Here is a 17,025-nt window from a genome sequence, read left to right on the forward strand (position 1 = left end):
AGAAGAAAAAAGAATCCAAAAAGGGGGGGGGGTAGCTTAAGGAGCCTTTGGGACAACTTCAAGCAGTCCAACATTCGCTTCACAGGGGTGCCAGAAGGAGAAGAGAAGGATCAAGAAATTGGAAATGTATTTGAAAAAATAATGAAAGAAAAATTCCCTAATTTGGTGAAGTAAATAGGCATGCAAGTCCAGGAAGCACAGAGAGCCCCAAACAAGATGGATGCAAAGAGGCCCACTCCAAGACACATCATAATTCAAATGCCAAAGGTTACAAATAAAGAGAGAATCTTAAAAGCAGCAAGAGAAAAGAAGTTAGTTACCCACAGAGAAGTTCCCTAAGGTTGTCAGCTGATTTCTCAAAGGAAGCTTTACAGACTAGAAGGGATTGGAGAAAAATATTCAAAGTCATGAAAAGCACGGACCTACAGCCAAGATTATTTTACTTAGCAAAGCTATCATTTAGAATGAAAGGGCAAATAGAGAGCTTCCCAGACAAGAAGAAAACTAAAGGAGTTCATCATCACAAAAACATTATTATATGAAATGTTAAAGGGATTTATGTAAGAAAAAGATCAAAACTATGAATAATACAATGGCAAAAATATTTATCTATCAACAACTGAATCTAAAAAACAAACTATGCAAACAAGAACAGAGACAGAATCATAGATAGAGAACATTATGACGACTGCCAGACAGGAGGGGCTGTAGGGGAATGGGTGAAGAGGTGAAGGGATTACAAAGTACAAACAGGTATTTACAGAATAGCTATGGGGATGTACAGTATAGTACAGTACAGCACAGGAAATGGAGTAGTCAAAAAACTTATGGGCATGAACAATAGTGGGGGGATTGCCTGAGGGAGTAAGGGGTGCTGGGTGGAGCGGGGAAAGAGGGTAAAATCAGGACAACTGTAACAGCATAATCAATAAAATATATTTAAAAAATAAAAATAAAATTTAAAAATGTTTTCTTCCTATTTGATATTTCTAAGTGCTATTATAAAAGATATTTTTAACTTTGTTTTATCTCCATTAACTTTATTTCACCTTAAATCCAACAATTTTACTACACTCACTAATTCTTACATGCATAATTATCTACAAGTTATAGTTTCATTTCTTCCCTTCCAACCTTTATATTATGTTTTTCATGCTCCTTCCTCCCTCACCAACTAATTGGCTCAGACCTCTAACTCAATGGTGAATAGAAGCCATAGAATAGCAACAATCCTCATCTTACTCCTGTGGTCTGAGGGGAAGCTTACAACATTGCATCACTGAGTAGGATGTCTGCTATAGGTACCTTTCTGATCACTTTTATCAGATTAATACTCCCCTTGTATTTCAAATTTGTTTTCTGTTTAAATCTCAGTGGGTTTTACATTTTAGCACATATTTTATCTGATTGTATTATACTCATGACTTTCCTTTCATCTGGTAATGCAGTGAATGTACTGTTATTTTTACAATTTTCTACTTTACATCTAATATAAGGCTGTAGCTTTCCACTGAACAAAATGAAAGAAATTTTGCATTTATCCCTAGGTATCCCTAACAAAATGTAGTATGCATTTAAGTTTCAAATATTGAGCACAATGTGAAATGAAGATATCTAGTTTAGGATTGCAAGTCATTTTTGTAGTATTTTAAACAAATAATTTTTAAGCATGAAGTGAATGTTAACGTAAAATTGTTGACAGAGAAAATGAAATCACCAGGAAGGTTTGCCAGTTTTGTTCAGGATCAAATTCAAGTAATACACTGGGGTGTTTAAAGATAGAATATCATTTTTTTCAACACACGGGCATCAATGTCACCTGGTCCTAATATGTCTTTCAAAAGCTGTTAAGAGTTCAAAGTATTTTTTAATAAGAATTGAGTTTTAAGAATACTAAAATATAAGAAAACAAATAAAAGTCTAAAAATAGAAAAGTACACTGAGGTTCTTATGGGAAGCAAGTTAAAATAACTTGGCCCTCTGGATCTGAAGTGTATAACTTCCTTTTTTAGTAGGCTTTTATTAAATATATAATATATACCCTACTGCTTCTTGTCTACTACAGTTTGTTTTAAACTACTTATAGACTCATAAGGATTTTTACTTTAAATTTAGTTTCTCAAATATTGTCAGAAAAGATTAATTTGATTTTTGTGAGAATACAAATGTTTTGTATTCTGCAGTGTAACACTTAAGGTATAAAAATTCCTGAAAAAAAATTTATTCTTTACCTACAGTGATTCTTGATGAAAAGCTGTTTTATGCATGGTTTTAAATTCTCCTGTTATTTTACAAGCAGGAATACTCTGGCTTTTCACAGATACAGAGGATGTTTTAGGGAACACCAAAAGATGAACACATTAATATTGAAAGACTATTTGAAACTTCATCGAACAGGCAAAGGGGCACTTTTGATTACTTTCCTCACAACCAAATGAAGTCTTTAAGAGAAGCTATGAATATCCAGCAAATGTCAAGGATTTACTTTGTTCATAAAACGCTAAAGATTTTACTCTGTAGGAAACTAGAAAAATATTCTCCACTGACCCACCAAAGCAAATGAAGGCAAGTGAAAAAACAGTACATTTCACCCACCACAATAATAGTTATTTTAAACAATCATTCTATAAAATTAATTCCAAACAAATTCAAAATTCACTAATATAATGCAATATCTGATACTAACTATTGTAAAACAAATAAACTCAGGATACCACAGTTTACAGCACAATAACAAGGCTCTGATTTACAGTTATTAATGATAATGAAACAAATTGTCAGAAAAAGATTCTTTGGATTAAACTATATAGCTTGCTTATTAACAGAAATAACAATTTAAAGAAATAAAACAGGTCCAAAAATCAATACCTTCCTGACAGAGATAATGCTATAAATTAATTTTCTTTCCTATAAAAGAGGGAAAACCTTTTGTAAGTTTAGTTACTATAAATCAACATTACATATAGTGAAAATCAAGTTTTAAGAAAGCACTGTGACTCTGTAGCCCAACCTAAGAAAAAGGTCAACTGACAACTATGTCATTAATTTATCCAACAATCAGATGAATTTCTCTTTTCTATACCAAACTTGGGATACTGAAATTAATGACATAATTTAAAAAGAGCGACTTCATATAAAATGACATGTAAAGAATGCTGTTAAGTGTTGTAGAGCTCATTTGATTCTCACAATCTAACAAAATGAAGTCTCAGTAAAGTTTACTGGTATATCCAGGACTGGTCAAGTTATCTGTGTTTCATTTACCTATATCATCCTCATTATAATAAACATCATACTAGTTAGCTTGTGCCAGGCATTATTTTGTGTATATTAACTCATTAATCCTCATAACAATTCTTTAAGTACATTATTATTATTCCATTTTCCAGAAAATGAAAATACATAAAGATTAAGTAACCTGTTTGAAATTAATGAGTATAATAAGTAGCTGAACCAGGATTGAAACATAGGTAGTTTGGTTCTTAATTCTTTGCTCTTATCCAACTCACAACACTGCCTCTCAAACATGCAAAGTAGATGTCTGTAAAAGTAGTACATTAACATGTTAACATATTTCATAAGCATTTATTTTATTATAAAATATTGGGACTGCCTGCCTGGTTTTAGGAGCTGTAAACCCCCCATGACTAAGGATGAGTGAGCAACCTTCAGACCATAAGCCACTAAAAAGACAAAGCTTATCTCCCTGGCAGGAGACCACTTCTGCTCCTTTTTTCATAACTGGCCCCCAATGCTTGATCAGTTAGCCAATGACGGGTAAGATTCCCCAAGGGGGGAACAACCTAAGACAGGCATGATCACGTGGAAGACCCAGGGAAGGACTTGGGGGGCCATGAAGAAAGAGGGTAAAGGACCCTTGCCCCAGGCTTTGACGAAGCCTGACTCCCCTGAGTCCTCAGGAGGTGTCCCAAAATTCCTTGGCTATCTGCCTCCTCTGCCTGACTTAAGTCTGAAACAATGACAGAGGGCGGTGCGGCCCTGTGCTGGAAAGTGCAGGCTCCCAGGGAAATCAGGCCTGAGAAAGGATACATAAAATCCTGTGAAACCTGCTTTACTAAGAACACTCTTAGTTAAATGATAAAGGCCCAAGCAGGAAATGAGTTTGTTTCCCAAAGTTTTGTAGCCTTTCGGCTGATACTCCCGGACTCAGAAGAAGCAGTAATAGTTCCCTGTATGCTATCTATCATTTGAGTCTTACTGCCTGACAATGATCAATAAGTTGTACCTATATTCCTGCACAAATTAAACCCATAAAAGCCTGTCTAGGCAAGGGTAGGCACGCTCTCCCCTTGAGAGAGTTGCCAGGGGGTGCTCCTGAGGTGCTCCCCCCCTTGAGGGAGTAGCCGTGCCATCCCTTTTCCTCCACAGGACTCGGTAGTCCATGTGAATTTGTCTCATATCTCATCCATGGCGTCTTGGGCACTGCAGGCCGGTGCACAGGTCAATAAAAAACCCATAAACTTAGAAATATGCTTTAAAAATTAACATTGTAATATAAAGAAATAGCTACACTGAATCTTTAGTACAACACAAAACTCAAGCAAGAAACAAAACAGTATCATAGAAAGTAGGAATAAATTGAATATGCAATTAACCATGCAAGTTGGAAGAAATAATGAGTGTAAACAGTGGCCAAAATATTCAAAAGAGCAAATAATTAAGAGATTATTTAAATTCTTCAATACTTACACTTGAATGTCAACATGTAATATTCTAGTAACTTAGATCATTTCACATAACATAAGCCATCATGTAAAGGACAGAATTTGGACTTCTGGCCAAGATGGAGGTGTAGGTAGATACACTTTGCCTCCTTGCACAACCAAAAGGACAACAAATTTGAAAACAAAAGATAACCAGAACTGCCGGAAAATCAAACTGTATGTAAGCACAACAACCAGGGAGTTAAAGAAACATTCATCCAGACTGGTAGGAGGGGCAGAGACAGGCAGTCTGGGTGGAGAGGACTCACAGCAAGTAGCGGTTGGAGGACCAGGGCAGGCAAGGTGGCAGCTGGCACACCAGGCAAGGTGGTAGCTGGTGGACTGGGCTGTCCCACATTTGTGTGTGGACAAACTGGGAGAAACAACAGGGGAACAAGACAGACCATGCAACCCAGGGTTCTGTCGCAGGGAAATAAAACCTCAAAACCTCTGTCTGAAACAACCTGTGGAGGTTGAGGCAGCAGGAAAAATTCCCAGCCTCACAGGAGAGTTCACTGGAGAAACCACAGGGTCCTACAACATACACAAACTCACCCACCTGGGAATCAGCACCGGAAGGTCCTAATTTGTTTGTGGGTAGCTGGGGAAGTAACTGAAAGCTTCTCAGGTTCCCCCTTGGCACCTTCCCCACAGTGCCCACAAAAAGCGGCAACATGGGTTGCACCACCCTGGCAAATACCTAAGGCTCTGCCCCTTACTACGTAATAGGCATAGCAAGACAAAAATATATGACCCAAATGAAAGAACAGATCAAAGCTCCAGAAAAAATACAACTAAGCAATGAAGAGATATAGCTAACCTATCAGATACAGATTTCAAAAAGCTGGTAATCATGATGTTCACAGAACTGGTTGACTACGGTCACAAAATACAGGAAAAAGTGAAGGCTATACAAAGTGAAATAAAGGAAAATGTACAGGGAACCAACAGTAAAGAGAAAGAAATGGACTCAAATTAGCGATTTGGAGCAGAAGGAAGAAATAAACATTCAACCACAATACAGTGAAGAAACAAGAATTCAAAAAAAATTAGGAGAGGCTTAGGAACTTCAGGGACAACTTTTAACATTCCAACATCTGAATCACAGAGGTGCAGAAGGAGAAGTAGAAGAGCAAGAAATTGAAAACTTATTTGAAGACATAATGAAGGAGAACTTCTCTAATCTGGCAAAGGAAACAGACTTCCAGGAAGTTCAGAGAGTCCCAAAGAAGGTGGACCAAAGGAAGCACACACCAAGGCACATCATAATTATATTAGCTAAGAAGAAAGATAAGGAGAGAACCTTAAAAGCAGCAAGACAAAAGGAGACACTTTCCTACACATGAGTTCCCATAAGACTATCAGCTGATTTCTCAAAAGAAACCTTGCAGGCAAGAAGGGGCTGGAAAGAAGAATTTGAAGTCATGAACGACACGAACCTACATCAAAGATGACTCTATCCAGCAAAGCTACTATTTAGAATGGGAGGGCAGATAAAGTGCTTCCCAGACAAGGTAAAGTTAAAAGAGTTTATCATCACCAAGCCCTTATCATATGAAATGTTAAAGGGCCTTATCTAAGAAAAAGATAAAAATGTGAACAGTAAAATAACAACAAACTCACAACCAAACCCTAAAAAAGAAAACAAACTAAGCAAACAACTAGAACAGGAACAGATTCACAGAAATGGAGTTCATATAGAGGGTTATCAGTGGGGAAGGGGAGTGGAGAGAATGGGGGAAAAGGCACAGGGAATAAGAAGTATAAATGGTAGATACAAAATAGACGGGGGAGGTTAAGAACAGTATAGAAAATAGAGACGCCAAAGAACTTGTATGTATGACCCATGTACATGAACTAAGGAGGAGGAGCGATGGGAGTGGGGCTGGTACATGGCAGAGGGGTATAAAGGGGAGAAAAAAATGGGTCAACTATAATAGTATAATCAATAAAATATATTTTTAAAGAATAAAAACAAAAAATAAAGGACAGAATTTGAAGGAGGTATAAAGTGGTCCAATTTCCCTTTTGTATCTCCAAGACTACAGCAATGTGAGAGGAGAAAATAAACGCCATCTCAAAAGAGCTGTCACATAAGGCAAGGCAGTATCTTTCAATACTTTCCTGGTTTAATTTAAGGATAAGTTTAAATGTGTGGGTTTAATCATCTCCCACAGGTTGATGACAGAAAATAAAAGTGACAACAATGGAAACAATTGGTGTTATAATCTTGTTTAATTATGCCAACAGTAATCTACCTATAAGATATACTCACAACTTTTCCCTGACAATTACCTGGGATACAGCTGAACATGGAATTTAACAAATTTATAACAAAAGACACTCACAAACTGTGTAAGTGGAAGGTAATAGGTGACTTAGATCTTTCTGATTTAAAACATTATCAATCATGTTTAAAAATCTGTGACTGTTTATACTTCAAAATTACACATTCATTTATTTTTTTCTTTTGTTTCCCTTGCCTAGAAAAATGTATGCAATAAAAATTTTTTATAAGCAATGTCGGAGATTTTGCTGCCTATGTCTTCTTCAAGGATTTTTATGGTTTGGGGTCTAACATTTGTCTTTGATCCATGTTGAATTTACTCTTGTGTGTGGTGTAAGAAGGTGGTCTAGTTTCATTTTTCTACATGTAATATAAGCAGTCCTATGTTCACTGCAGTGTAATTTATAATCACCAAGACACAGAAGCAGCTCAAGTGTCCAGTAGATAAGTAGATAAAACAACTATGGGACATTTACACAATGGAATTCTAGTCAGCTGTAAAAAAGAAAATTTTACCCTTTGCAACATTATAGATAGACCTGGAGAATATTATGTTAAATGAAAAAAGCCAGTTAGAGAAAGACAAATACAATATGATTTCACTCAAATGTGGAATCTAATGAACAAACTGATCTAACAAGCAAAACAGAGACAGAATCCTAGAAAGAGAGAAGATGACAGCTAGTGGGGGTAGGGAGGTTAGCAGGTGGAGGGACTGAGCAAAAAGGAAAAAGAACTCATGGATATGGACAACAGTGTGGCGACTGCTGGGGGTGAGGGGTATAAGTGGACTAAATGGTAATGAAAAAAGTACAATAAAGATTAAACAAAAAAATAAAGTACTGAATAAAAAAATTATACCTTTATTCTTAATACTACGCTAGATCACAAAAAAGCAACAAAAGTTGGCTCAAAAACACAAACTTTTAATGTTCATAGTTTTGATCCTCTTTTTCTTAAGTAAGTCCTTTTAACATTTTAGCCCTTTAGCTTTAGCTTGTCTGGGAAGCACTTTATCTGCCCTTCCATTCTAAATAATAGCTTTGCTGGATAAAATAATCTAGGATGCAAGTCCTTGAAACTGAATCTAAAAAAAAACAACTTAAGCAAACAATCAAAATAGGAACAGAATCATAGATATAGAGATCATTTGGGGGATTATCAGCTGGGGGGGGGTAGAGGAAGATTGGGGGGAAAGGTGCAAAGATTAAGAAATATAATTGGTAGGGACAAAATAGACAGGGGAATGTCAAGGATAGTAGAGGAAATGGAGAAACCAAAGAACTTACAGGCATGGCCCATGGATATGTATTAAGGGAGGGCATTGCTGGAGGGAAGTGGGGTACTGGGCAGAGGCAGATAAAGAGGGAAAAAATTGGAACAATTGTAATAGCATAATCACTAAAATACAATTTAAAAAAATACAAACTATCTTACAGCAACCAAAATCCCTATGGCTAATAAAAGATTTTGGAGAACAGTAATGCTATATAGTGGTGCCATCTTGTGGAAAAACTGAAGAAAGTTGAGTTTTGAAGCAGATCCTTCAATTGCCTAAAGGCAAAGTAAACAGGTCTTGAAAAAATACTCAAATAAACCTAACACATAATAAAAATTCCTAGTTATGGTGTATTAATTAATGATCAGCTTTAATCCATGATCACAAATATCTCTCCAGAACTAAAATATTAAGTATGTAGAGATGTTATTGATTCCAAATAAGAAACTAAATAACTGTCAAAAGTATTACATCACAAACTAAAATGTAAATTGTATAATATTTAATCATCTCAATTTGAAATTTAAATTACTAATGAACTAAAATGTAGTAAAAAGGGAAAGTTATGCCACAAATTTTGTGGAACCTACCCACTGTTATGAGCCAACTTGATATAAAACTGTAATAACTAAAAAATGAAAATTTCAATCTTACACTTTTATCTGATGCATGAATATCTATATTTCCATAAACTGTTCCCACACAGATCACTTTGCCTCCTTTTGTTTGGACATGTAATTTTTGACTCTGAAAGACAAATACAAAAATACACATAGAGGAAAAGAAAATAAATTTGATTTACACTAATAAAAAGATTCCTAACATTTATATATTTCTTTTTAAATAGTAACAAAGTGAAAAGAGGAACCAGTAATTAAATAGAAATACATTATTTGGAATAACATCAACTCAAAAAGAATGTTAACTGCTGTTAAGGAGATTAAATAAGCCCCATGGATCCGAAGGGGAAAAAAAGAGCTACCTGGGTGTTGCAGTAGCTTCACTTTTCATGAAAAACAACTTGGGAATCAAAGATCACAGACTGGCAAACACAACATAAATGATGATAACAACAATAATCACTGCTACTGTTCATTGTTATTAATGTTCATTGTAATATTTATCAGTTATCTCACATTACTTTATATCAAAATACAGTATTTACTACTTTACATTATCATTTAATCCTCATAATAACAGAGAAATGGGTATCATATTTTCCCAATTTTACAGAAAAATCCAAGATTCAGAAAAGTTCATTAACTTTTTATCAGCTGCATGGTTACAAAAACAACATAATCTAACAGAATCAAGCTCTGTATAATTTCGAAACCCACACTCTTATGGCTGGATTCATCTGAAGGATATATTCATACTTAGCATAACAGCCCCACTGACTGTTAAACTTTGTAGCATGACACCCCAGAAACTGAAACTAAGTAAAAATTCCTCTAAGCACAAATAAAATAACAGTCACAAATTGCCTCCTCTGCCAGCAAAAAAAAAAAAAGAGAGAGTGTATATGTGTGTTTAACTTGATCTCACATTTGGCAACTGTGGCAAAAAACTACAGGGCCACAAAAATCCTTTGTTTTCCAAGTACTTAATAGGAGTGTAGATGAGCCCACGAAGAGACAGTATTTCCCAGCTTCTCTCACCTCTTAGGTGTTACTTGCCAAAAGTTCCTGCCAATAAGTTTTGCCAAAAGAATGTAAATGGAAATGCTATGAGCAATTTCCAAACTTGTGCATTTAGAAGAGTTGGTGTGCCTTCTTTGTACTCTGCCCCTCCCACCAGATGAGTGTAGATACAATAAGACTCTAAGATGGTAGAGCCAGAAGATGGAAGGAACTTAGACTTTTTCATTTCACTAAATATGAAAGAGCCACCCACACATCTGGACACAAATGAGAACTACAACTGCATATAAACCATTAGATGTTCAGTCTATTTTGGGGGGTAGCTAACTTTACCTTGTCTTACAGTTACATATGTCTTCGGTTCTGCCACAATTATAAAGAGAAAAAGAGTAAGTAAATAGCAGAGAAAGAAAAATTGAACAAGTAAACTCACCAATATCATGACCAGCAATAGCAAAGAATGTCTAAAACATAGGGAGTAAAAACATTCAGAACAACCCATTTACTTTATGGTTGCTTTATTCAGGATAAAAAAGGGGAGAACCTCAGGTAAAACAAAATTTTAAAAAATGAATTTGAAAAAAGTTATTTAAAAAGGCATAATGAATCATTCTGAAGAAGTTTATCTGTATTATAGCATAATAGACTACTTCATGCCCATAGTGACACAAGTCTGAAGTCAAATGGAATATAATAGAATCTTTACCAAGATTATTGATGATCATTTAGATTCAGTATTTGCAATAAATGATATTCAGAATAACAGCTTTAGTCTGATATAGTAGTTCATAGTTTAAGGTTATTGTTTAAAAAATAATGCTGAAACAATAATTAGAAAACTGCTTATACCTTAACAGACTGTAAGATGCTAGTCCCCTGCTCAGTTTCAACTTTGCAATTATCACACTCAATATTTTGGACTTTGATACAGCCAGACCCTGATGACTTGATATTCAAATCTAGAAATGAAAAAAAAATACAAGTTAGTACTATGGTTAATGGGCGCCAAAGCATTTGTAATACTCCTAGAAATCAAGCTTCTCTGTTATGTTCATGTTACAGAACCCTGGAGAGAACATAGTTGTCAGCAGTCTCTCTCTAAAGGTAAGGGGTCTCCCCCCATGGCATCAGGGCCAAATGTAATGCCTTTTTCTGCCATTTTTAGAAAAACAGCAGTTACTTCTGTTGTTCAAGATCATCTAAAGAGAGAAAGCTAACACAAAGGAAACTAGAGGAGGTTAGAAACTCCAAATCTTAAAGGCACTCTTCTTTCCCACTGAGAAAATACACATCACAGAGTTCTAGTAAGAATACAAGTTAGTTAGTAAGTCATTGTGGTAGACTGGATAAGTCAGTTAGCCTATTCTTTCTTATATTTATGAAGATTCAAAAATTTGTTCCCCAAACCTCCTCCAAATTAAAAGCATTTTGCAGAAGTAGCATAGATCAACATATATGATCAGGACCTAAAATCCTATCTCTAACTTTCTGTATCTAAAAAAGAGGGTATTACCATGCAGCTATATCAAAGCTATTTTCAGTAATAAGAAATGGGAACAATGTTGAAAAATCCAGTGATAAATGGTATTAAAACTTCAAAATTGTGGGTAACAGTATTATCTGAAGAAAACTGTAAAACAAGAGTCACAAGTGCCAACCTTGGCTATCAATTTTTAAGCTACAATCTTAGTTGTCTCTACATAAAATAAAAAGATAATAAACACTGATACTTAATACCTAATTCAAATAAATATGATGATTTACCTTAAACCAGACTAGCAAATATTATATTGCTCCAAACACAAATTACTGGGGTATAACACTACAATTTCAATAGTTATGGCATAAAAATTAATTCCTACAGTTGTGAATATTGCAGTCTCTACTCTATAAAGGCTTAAAATAACAGCAATATTTTAGTTGGGACTAATCTAAAATATACAGAAAGATGATTTTATCTCACACTTTTATGGATGCAATGTAACTGCAAAAATTTTTACCCAGTTTTTACAACATAAGCCTTGAGCTAAGGCAGCATTGATGGACATGGAAAGAAGGAAACATTCTAAATATACTCTGCCCTCCCTAGACAGATATAGAAGTTAAGGCTAGACACTGAATGGCAGTAATGTTACTCTCACCCATTCATTAAAACAAGTCTAGATAAACTGGAGGAACAAGTATGAAGAAAACTGAATTATGTTGATTTAAGGAGCTTATGGAATAGACACATGGAAATAGTCTATTGTAAATGGGGTTTAATCAACAAAAATGAAGTTGGGGATCACCAACACAGGTAGTTCCATTTTTATCTGTGCTGCCATAAAATCTTGTATATTTCTATTTAAATATACAAATTTATTTTGTATCACAATAATATACTGGAAATCATCCTCTTCACCCCAAACATGGTCAAGGGTCTCATTCACCTAAGCTGGTTACAAGTTGAGAAGCAATAAACCATACTGGTTCAGTAGACTCCAGTCAGTTCAAATCCCAGTTCCACCACTTTTTATCTGAGAGCAAACAGGCATATTTCTTGATCTAACCTCACTAGAATATAAATTTCATGATTTTTTGTATTTGCCCACCCACAATAAATACATACTTCATGAAACTTGCTGTATCTCAATTTCCTTACCTGAAATAGTGACAAAACTATCTACCGTATAAGTGCAACTGTAAAGGCTAGAAAAGATTACTTTGTAAGTGTTAGTTGCTGGTATGATCATCAGTAGTACCAGCCTTCAGTCTCAAGAACCAGAACTTGGGGAAACTTTCCTAGGAAAGTGCTGGTTTGCACTTGATAAATGGCACCCAACCCAGCCACCCAGGAAACATATCTTGTAAGCATTATCAATCGCAGTTTCCCAAGCAGTTTTACTCTGTGTTTTTCTTCAAAACATAGTACTCGTGGAAATTTTACTTAGGCCAAAATGAATGAAGACATATAAGTAAGAAGCTGGGTGCTTACTTGAAACCGAACACTTGCGTCCAGATTGGAAATGGAACATCTAATACACTGGGCAGTTTTGGGGACAGACCCCAGGCTGTAAACCAGGGGAAATGTGGATGGACTGCCATTCTATTGAAGGGATTATCAAGAAACCTCAAACCTGAAAAATAAACCACTTTTCTATTGACAAGATGCAGTGACATAAATAGGAACAAAGTGCGGAGAACACGAAGGTTATTTGAGATATATTATTCCAAATCACGTTTCCATTCTATTTATAAAATTTCTATGACTGGGAAACTCAAAGTAGAATAGAAAAAAAGCGGCAACTTTTACGGGGAAAAAATGTAAATTAGAAAGTCACATCCAAAGGGATCATCTAAAAGTGCACGTCGACCTGGGACCCAAACCCATTTAAACTTCACTGCACTTGCCAAACTTCAGGGGCGCCTGCACCTCCACGGACGCCTGGGGGTCAAGGGTGTCAGACTCAATGGCCACCTCCTCCAGCGCCTCGTCGTACTTCACCTGCAGGCCAGCCAGGGCCTGCGCCCCGCCCTCCGCTCCGCTCACAACCACTAGCACGCGGTCGGCATCCGGGTAGGTCAAGGGGTCCAGTGGCCTCACCGCCAGGTGGCACGGAAGCCGCGCCCGCAGCCGTCCAAACGGGCTCACCAGCAGCATCCACTCCCTCAGAGTTCCGCGCGCTGGGCTCGGCGGAGGGCCCTCGGGCTCGGCCCCGGGAGGGCGCTTGCCCCCACCAGAGCCATAGCATCGGGCCTGACGAGCCCCATACGCCCGGCACCCCAGGGCCTCACCGGCCCGCCCTCGGTGGTGACCGAGCCGGAGGTGACCGAGCCGGAGGCTGTGGAGCCTCCAGCCCGCGCCGGGGGCGAACATGGCGCGCCCCTCTGGCCTGCAGCAGATCCCCTGTCAGACCACTCGGCACTGCTCCGGCTCAAGTCAAAAGGGCGATATTTGCAAGGGGTTGCTGAAAGTAGAGTAAGACTGCTCACTGTGTCAAACAGTTTACACCTCAAACGTTACACGACTCAACAGCAAGTTGTAATTTCAAAGCTCTAAATATCCAACCTGACCCAGACTTCTCAACTACCACCTTCCCTTTCGCAAGGGCAGACGGGATAGTTAGTTCTAAGGGAGCCCGACCTCGAAGGGTTCCGGGCTCCTCATAAACTACATATCCCAAGAGGCAACGCGCAGGGTTAAAAGTGATAAGTTTTAGAGCTCGAAAGGCGCGCGTTCTTCTCCTCCTTAGCCATTGGAAGGGCAGAAAGAGAAATCTACACGTGAATTAAGCTGGCCAATGGAAAGCGCGGAAGGGACATGGTGGGCAAGGCTTTGTGGTTCCCTTGGATACTGAGGACGCTACTTCATTGGAGAGGGTGGAGCTGTAGAGTGAGACGCTGGAGGCCGTATCCCACAGAGAAACATAAGACCTTAAGTAAGGATCAGTACCAAGGGAAGAAGTAAGAAACTGCGGTTTTAAAGGTGAGAAATGGATGCAAACTAGGAGTACCTTCAGTGGGTGGTTAGGTCCAAACTTTAGTAAATTCTCCAAGGGATGTAGAATCCCTTGGCAGGAGGATAAAACCAGATTGTTACTGTGTGGGAACTTCCTCTTTAACAGACTGCATTGGAATAGAGTTAAAAGTCCTACCTCATTATGATACTAAATGATCGTAGGCCAGTTACTGAACGTCTCTGTATTTTAACTGTTCGCTGTTAAATTGAGGTCAATAATACCTTCCTTGACTTGCCTCAAAGTTTTTTGTAAGGATCAAATGAGGTCACGGATGTGAACCCAGAGCACAGGCCACGGAATTGCAATGTAAAGTACTGTATTTTTATTTTAGGGATAACACTGACTCTAAATTACCGAGAAAAATCAGAAAGATCAGGACTTGTGTTGACAGTAGCATCACGCTCTTTGTCGACAAAACGATTCTCGGTTTTAGGACTAAAATAAGATACAAAAAAAAAGTCAACATAATACAAGGAGAAGACCATGGGACTGATTACTTTCCCGGCTCTGCCACTGGTTTATCAGTGTCACCTGGACCTATTGCTTTCTTTATTTTTTTTTAAGATTTTTATTTATTTACTTTCAGAAAGAAGGGAGGAGGGGGAGGGAGAGAAACATCAATGTCTGGTTGCCTCTCCTGCTCCCCCTACTGGGTACCTGCCCTGCAACCCAGGCATTGCCCTGTCTGAGAAATGAACCAGCGACCCTTTTTGGTTCACAGGCTTGCACTCAATCCACTGAGCCACACCAGCCAGGGCTGGACATATTTCTTCAAACATAAGATGAAGCAAGATTGTACTGAATGACTCTATAAGGTCTCTTTTATTTTTTATTCTGTGGGTAATTTTAAAAAATGAAAAAGGAAATATTTTTTTTCTTCTTTGCTGCTTATTATTTCCCATTTGGCACAACTTACTCCTCCTACAAATTATTCTCTAAGTTTTCAGCAAAAACACACTGCAAATAATGACATTTAATAAAATGCAAGTGCAGAAACTGAATTCCTTAAAGACTGAAGTTCTTGCCAAATGCAATAACCAGAATAACTGGGAGCTATAGTGATAGAGATGGACTAGAGTCCTAATGAGATGGGCTAAATTTCTTATAGGCACAAGTCACAGGGTTCTTTGCTACCCATTACCTTTTTAAAAATTTAGTGTTTAAAGTTATTCTTTTCTCCTTTCTGCCATAGTCTTTCCTCTCTCCTTATTCTTACTCCCTGTGAAGACTCACAGTAGGTGTTCACCAAGTTTTAGGTTCACCAAATTTTGTTCTTGGCTTTTCTTTCATTTGCTCATAATTATTCAGACTGATCTTCAAACTGTCTTTTTAATGAAAATCCATAAGAATAACTTTGAAAAAGAATTTGAAAAAGATGTTGATGGGAGAAATAGACAAAAAACTGTACTTAAAAAATAACTAAATAAAAAAATGAGAAAAAAAAGATGTTGGTTTAAGCAAGTTGAAAATGCACTCAGGTTTGTTGTACACATGCCAAATATTTTTAGATTACATAGAAATTTCTAACAGATATTTTTGTTTCTATGGTAATTTATTTTCTAAGACAAACTAAGTAACTGGAATTGGCAAAAGACCCATAGTCGTCTATATGACCAAATGATTGTTTTATTATTTTGAAGTAAATACAATAAAACTAAAGATAATTGAGTGAAAAATTATTTTTCTGACTATACAAGTTTGAAAATGTAGAAAACTATTGGTAATTAGGTTTAAGATATTAAAAAGTTACTGATACCTTAAAAAGTCTAATGATTTATGTATCAAATCTGTCTACATGTCAATAATGACTAATAAATATACTACTTTCCATCTGTATGACATTATAGTTTTCAGAGCACGTTTACACATATCCTCACAAAACACTATGTTTACCATGGCAAATATTATTATCCTCACATTATAGATGAGGAAACAAATTCAGAAAATTTAAGATTAAATAGTTAAAAGGTCTGGCCCTCTTCCCACTCTACCAAAAGGTCCTATCTTCCTGACACCTTTAAAGAAAAAAATATTCATCAAATGAATGGAGAATCATATATAAATTTCCCCTTTATTTCAAGTGTACTTGTAAGGTACTTTTACATCTTCACTTTTTAAAAAGCCATTCCTGTGATCATGAACATAGAGAGTTGTCAGTTATTACAAACTTTCCAGTGATCAGTTTAGCAATATACATAAAGTGCCTTAAAAATATGTGTATCCATGACCTGGAAATTATACTTTTTGGAATTTAATGTAAGCATAAATGAGGTATATTAAAAAATTATGTTCAAAGAACTTTGTTTTACAGGGTTACTTATGAAACTAAAGAATAGAAGCAACTCAAATATTAAAAATTCCTTGGAGGGTGTTACATAAATTAGTGGACATCTGAAATATTATGCAACAATTTAAAATTATATTTTGAAGACTATTCAAAAATACAGGAATTTTTCCATAATATTTTAAAGGGAAATACAGTTCTTCTGTGTGTGTCCCCTTTACTACTACCACACTCATTACTACCACACTCACAACACTTCACTTCTTTATTGCCTATAACAAGCAATTCTCTGCAACATCAGTTGGATGTCCT

At 36.6% G+C, this 17,025-nt stretch overlaps 2 protein-coding genes across 5 annotated transcripts in view; one reads left to right on the plus strand and one right to left on the minus strand.

Annotated features, from left to right (window-relative positions):
• FAM185A (family with sequence similarity 185 member A) overlaps positions 1-14,013 on the minus strand; it is a 61,003-nt gene extending 46,990 nt beyond the window's left edge. For 2 of the 4 annotated variants that reach the window (XR_005084820.2, XM_037162230.2), the window contains exons 1-3: positions 13,321-14,013; positions 10,780-10,889; positions 8,945-9,037 (exon numbers count right to left, since the gene is read on the minus strand). Coding sequence is in view for 3 of the 4 variants with exons in the window: in XM_037162230.2 (XP_037018125.2) it covers positions 8,945-9,037; positions 10,780-10,889; positions 13,321-13,786 (669 nt within the window). In the remaining variant the exon portion in view is untranslated. The remainder of the gene's footprint in view (positions 1-8,944; positions 9,038-10,779; positions 10,890-13,320) is intronic. The other 2 variants (XM_037162232.2, XM_037162231.2) reach the window with 2 other exon arrangements.
• A 285-nt stretch (positions 14,014-14,298) lies between these two features.
• CCDC146 (coiled-coil domain containing 146) overlaps positions 14,299-17,025 on the plus strand; it is a 151,185-nt gene continuing 148,458 nt past the window's right edge. The window contains exon 1 of the mRNA XM_037162225.2: positions 14,299-14,395. The gene's annotated coding sequence lies outside the window, so the exon portion shown is untranslated. The remainder of the gene's footprint in view (positions 14,396-17,025) is intronic.

Source organism: Artibeus jamaicensis, unplaced genomic scaffold (assembly GCF_021234435.1).
Source record: "Artibeus jamaicensis isolate MK-2021 breed Jamaican fruit bat unplaced genomic scaffold, CSHL_Jam_final contig_518, whole genome shotgun sequence".
In the NCBI taxonomy this organism is placed as follows: Eukaryota; Metazoa; Chordata; class Mammalia; order Chiroptera; family Phyllostomidae; genus Artibeus; species Artibeus jamaicensis.